The 5,249-nt window shown below is 38.3% G+C and overlaps 1 protein-coding gene across 1 annotated transcript in view; it reads right to left on the bottom strand.

Annotated features, from left to right (window-relative positions):
• The window catches only part of LOC133644804 (protein WWC3-like), a 107,580-nt gene that overhangs the window by 49,441 nt on the left and 52,890 nt on the right, over positions 1–5,249 (bottom strand). The window contains 2 exon segments of the mRNA XM_062039550.1: positions 1,856–1,886; positions 1,889–1,934. Coding sequence (XP_061895534.1) covers positions 1,856–1,886; positions 1,889–1,934 — 77 coding nt within the window.

Raw genomic sequence — 5,249 nt, 5'->3', positions numbered from 1 at the left:
CATCTCTTTACTAATTTATTGATGTTTGCCTATTGTGGACTACATGTACCAAGTTATATGGCAATCTAGGCATTCCTTGGTAAAATGTCTCCTCTTTAGTTTTGGGCGTACATTATGTTGCTAAGCATGCTCTACTTATTTTCACCAGTACAACCATTGCTAGCGTTGGTTGTAGTTGGTTTTAGTCTTTGTTTTCTGATAGTACTGACAATAACCATATGATTGCCATTTGTTGTGATATTGTACACAGGCATGATGTACTTCTTCCTGAAAATAGCCTCATTTCTGTGTCAAATGTGTTGGTTATTGACAAAATGCTTGTCTATTCAGCTATTATGGTCCCAGCACCTCAACCCCTAGTAAGAGGCAGTGGAAGTTTGAAGTTCCTTGAAGTAGCCCAGTCCATCGAGGTGATTTGGCTGATTACCTGGCAACCTCAGTCAGGGAAAGGGGGAGGGGACTACAAAATTTTGACCGCATTATTACATATGGCACCTTTAAATTATTTTATTGGTCTATTTTCACGTATTTACTCATAATTTTTTTCTTTGTTTACTTTTATATTTTCCTATTTGCGATTCTTTTTTTTGCATCTCTTTACTAATTTATTGGTGTTTGCATATTGTGGACTACATGTACCAAGTTATATGGCAATCTGAAACAGTAGCCTGTAGGCATTCCTTGGTAAAATGTCTCCTCTTTAGTTTTGGGCGTACATTATGTTGCTAAGCATGCGCTACTTATTTTCACCAGTACAACCATTGCTAGCGTTGGTTGTAGTTGGTTTTAGTCTTTGTTTTCTGATAGTACTGACAATAACCATATGATTGCCATTTGTTGTGATATTGTACACAGGCATGATGTACTTCTTCCTGAAAATAGCCTCATTTCTGTGTCAAATGTGTTGGTTATTGACAAAACGCTTGTCTATTCAGCTATTATGGTCCCAGCACCTCAACCCTAGTAAGAGGCAGTGGAAGTTTGAAGTTCCTCGAAGTAGCCCAGTCCATCGAGGTGGATTTGGCTGATTATCTGGCAACCTCAGTCAGGAAAAGGGGAGGGGACTACAGAAGTTTGACCGCATTATTACATATGGCACCTTTAAATTATTTTATTGGTCTATTTTTCACGTATTTACTCATAATTTTTTTCTTGTTTACTTTTATATTTTCCTATTTGCGATTCTTTTTTTTTTGCATCTCTTACTAATTTATGACGTTTGCATATTGTGGACTACATGTACCAAGTTATATGGCAATCTGAAACAGTAGCCTATAGGCATACCTTGGTAAAATGTCTCTGTGGGGGGAGAGTGTGATCAGCGCGCCTGCAGGAGCAAAGGTCACCGCCTCTGTCCATGGTGCTGAAGACAGAGCACCATCAGACGGGGGTGTGGCATGTGCTGACGGCGAGACACAGCTGGCAGGTGATTAGATTTCACAGGTGGTACGTTTTAATCTAATCATCTGTTGTCTTTAACAGTAGGCGGCCGAGAGTGTCCTCCTCTTTAATTTTGGGCGTACTTTAGGTTGCTTAGCACGCTCTACTTATTTTCACCAGTATAACCATTGCCAGCGTTGGTTGTAGTTGTTTGTAGTCTCTGTTTTCTGATAGTACTTGTTCATTTTCTCTTCAATTATTTATTGCAATGTTTGATTTCTACTTGAAATGTCTTCGTTCCCAATGAGATGTATTCGACCAGCGCTCATATTTCTACACAGGAAGTGGGCAGAGGGAACAAATAACTGCTTCTTCCTACTCCCTTTCAGACAGGTGGAAGTGCAGTAGGAAGAAGAAGGGTGTTGAGGGTAGATAAGGTAAGATAAGCGAGGAAGGGAAAGGGTGGTCCACTCACTCCTGCAGGGTCTCCACGCCCATTTCCTTGAGTGCAGCTCCTGTCTCACCTGCGCCAACTCCTGCTTCAGTCTGGAGAGCTGCAGGTGAAGACAAGGACATGACTGTGTCTGTGTGTGTGTGTGTGTGTGTGTGTGTGTGTGTGTCATCGTGTGTGTGTGTGTGTGTGTGTGTGTCAGCGTGTGTGTGTGTGTGCCAACCACACAATGGCCCCCTCTCTCCTCAAACTGCCGAGTCAGCACAACGTGCACGCAGGAATGCGGTGTTTACTCGGAGATGCGCGACGAGCTGACAAAAATATGTCTTTGCTCAAAATAATCCGATCAATCAGAAAAGTCACAATATCTGGTCGAGGTTAACAAATGGTAAAAAAAAATTTAAAAAAGGAGCACGGGTTTGATTCCACAAGTGATTGAAGGAGGCTGGAGAAAACAACGCTGCAGACGAGTACTAACTATACTAACCAGTAACACTAAGACTAACAGTACTAACTAGTAACTAGTGCTAACTAGTACTAGCATCGTCAAACTAACGTCAGCGTCTAAAAGTCAAGCCACAAAGAAAATCAGGTTTTTTTAAAAAGATTGTTTTACTTTGTTTTGGAACAACATTTAATTTGATCAAAATAATTTAATCAATCAGAAAAGTCACAAAGTCTGGTCAAGGTTAACAAATGGTAAAAAAAAAAAAAAAAAAGGACAACAGGTTTGATTCCACAAGTGACAGAGAGAGGCTGGAGGATGACGAAAACAACCAGTGCTAGACAGTACTAATGACTGCTAACCCACGCTAACTAATACCAACCAGTGCTAACTAGCACTAGTATTGTCAAACTAACGTCAGCATCTAAAAGTCAAGTCGCAAAGAAAATCAGTGATTTTTTTTTAAAATATTTGTTTGACTTTAAATTCGATCAAAATAATCCAATCAATCAGAAAAGTCACTAAATCTGGTCAAGGTTAACAAATGTGGAATCAAACCCGTGCTCCTTTTTACCAAGTGACTGAGGGAGGCTGGAGAAAACAACCAGTGCTGACTAGTACCACATTGTGCTAACTAGTATTATCTAGTACTACTCAGAGCTAACCAGTACTAACCAGTGTTAACAATACAAACTATTGTTAACCCACACTAACCAGTGCTGATCGGTACTAACTAGTGCTAACTAGTACTATTATTGTCAAACTAATGTCAGCATCTAAAAGTCAAGTCGCAAAGAAAATCAGAGATTTTTTTTTTAAATATTTGTTTGACTTTAAATTTGATCAAAATAATCCAATCAATCAGAAAAGTTATTAAGTCTGGTCAAGGTTAACAAATGTGGAATCGAACCTGTGCTCCTTTTTACCAAGTGACTGAGGGAGGCTGGAGAAAACAACCAGTGCTGAATAGTACCAAATTGTGCTAACTAGTATTATCTAGTACTACTCAGAGCTAACCAGTACCAACTATTGTTAACCCACACTAACCAGTGCTGATCGGTACTAACTAGTGCTAACTAGTACTAGTATTGTCAAACTAAAGTCCGCGTCTAAAAGTCAAGCCACAAAGAAAATCAGAGATTTTTTTTAAAAGATTGTTTTACTTTGTTTTGGAACAAAATTTAATTTGATCAAAATAATTTAATCAATCAGAAAAGTCACAAAGTCTGGTCAAGGTTAACAAATGGTAAAAAAAAAAAAAAGGACACCAGGTTTGATTCCACAAGTGACAGAGAGAGGCTGGAGGATGACGAAAACAACCAGTGCTAGACAGTACTAATGACTGCTAACCCACGCTAACTAATACTAACCAGTGCTAGCTAGTACTAGTATTGTCAAACTAAAGTCCGCGTCTAAAAGTCAAGTCGCAAAGAAAATCTGTGATTTTTTTTTTTTTTTTAATACTTGTTTGACTTTAAATTCGATCAAAATAATCCAATCAATCAGAAAAGTTATTAAATCTGGTCAAGGTTAACAAATGTGGAATCGAACCTGTGCTCCTTTTTACCAAGTGACTGAGGGAGGCTGGAGAAAACAACCAGTGCTGACTAGTACCAAATTGTGCTAACTAGTATTATCTAGTACTACTCAGAGCTAACCAATACCAACTATTGTTAACCCACACTAACCAGTGCTGATCGGTACTAACTAGTGCTAACTAGTACTAGTATTGTCAAACTAATGCCAGCGTCTAAAAGTCAAGCTGCAAAGAAAATCAGTGATTTTTTTAAAAAACATTTGTTTGACTTTAAATTTGATCAAAATAATCCAATCAATCAGAAAAGTTATTAAGTCTGGTCAAGGTTAACAAATGTGGAATCGAACCTGTGCTCCTTTTTACCAAGTGACTGAGGGAGGCTGGAGAAAACAACCAGTGCTGACTAGTACCAAATTGTGCTAACTAGTATGATCTAGTACTACTCAGAGCTAACCAGTACCAACTATTGTTAACCCACACTAACCAGTGCTGATCGGTACTAACTAGTGCTAACTAGTACTAGTATTGTCAAACTAAAGTCCGCGTCTAAAAGTCAAGCCACAAAGAAAATCAGAGATTTTTTTTTAAAGATTGTTTTACTTTGTTTTGGAACAACATTTAATTTGATCAAAATAATTTAATCAATCAGAAAAGTCACAAAGTCTGGTCAAGGTTAATAAATGGTTAAAAAAAAAAAGGACAACAGGTTTGATTCCACAAGTGACAGAGAGAGGCTGGAGGATGACAAAAACAACCAGTGCTAGACAGTACTAATGACTGCTAACCCACGTTAACTAATACTAACCAGTGCTAACTAGCACTAGTATTGTCAAACTAACGTCAGCATCTAAAAGTCAAGTCGCAAAGAAAATCAGTCATTTGGTGTTTTTTTAAATATTTGTTTGACTTTAAATTCGATCAAATAATCCAATCAGAAAAGTCACTAAATCTGGTCAAGGTTAACAAATGTGGAATCGAACCCGTGCTCCTTTTTACCAAGTGACTGAGGGAGGCTGGAGAAAACAACCAGTGCTGACTAGTATCAAATAGTGCTAACTAGTATTATCTAGTACTACCCAGAGCTAACCAATGCTAATCAGTATTAACTAGTGCTAACCAATACCAACTAGTGTAACACACACTAACCTGTGCTAATCGGTACTAACTAGTGCTAACTAGTACTAGTATTGTCAAACTAACACATTTAAATTCGATCAAAATAATCCAATCAATCTGAAAAGTCACTAAGTCTGGTCAAGGTTAACGTTAAATGTGGGAATCGAACCTGTGCTCCTTTTTACCAAGTGACTGAGGGAGGCTGGAGAATACAACCAGTGCTGACTAGTACCAAATAGTGCTAACTAGTAGTATCTAATACTACTCAAAGCGAACCAGTACTAATCAGGGCTAGCAATTACTAATCAGTGCTAACCAGC

Source organism: Entelurus aequoreus, linkage group LG27 (genome assembly GCF_033978785.1).
Source record: "Entelurus aequoreus isolate RoL-2023_Sb linkage group LG27, RoL_Eaeq_v1.1, whole genome shotgun sequence".
In the NCBI taxonomy this organism is placed as follows: Eukaryota; Metazoa; Chordata; class Actinopteri; order Syngnathiformes; family Syngnathidae; genus Entelurus; species Entelurus aequoreus.
Note: the sequence above shows the minus strand (reverse complement) of the source record. Positions and strands in the feature narration are given on the sequence as shown.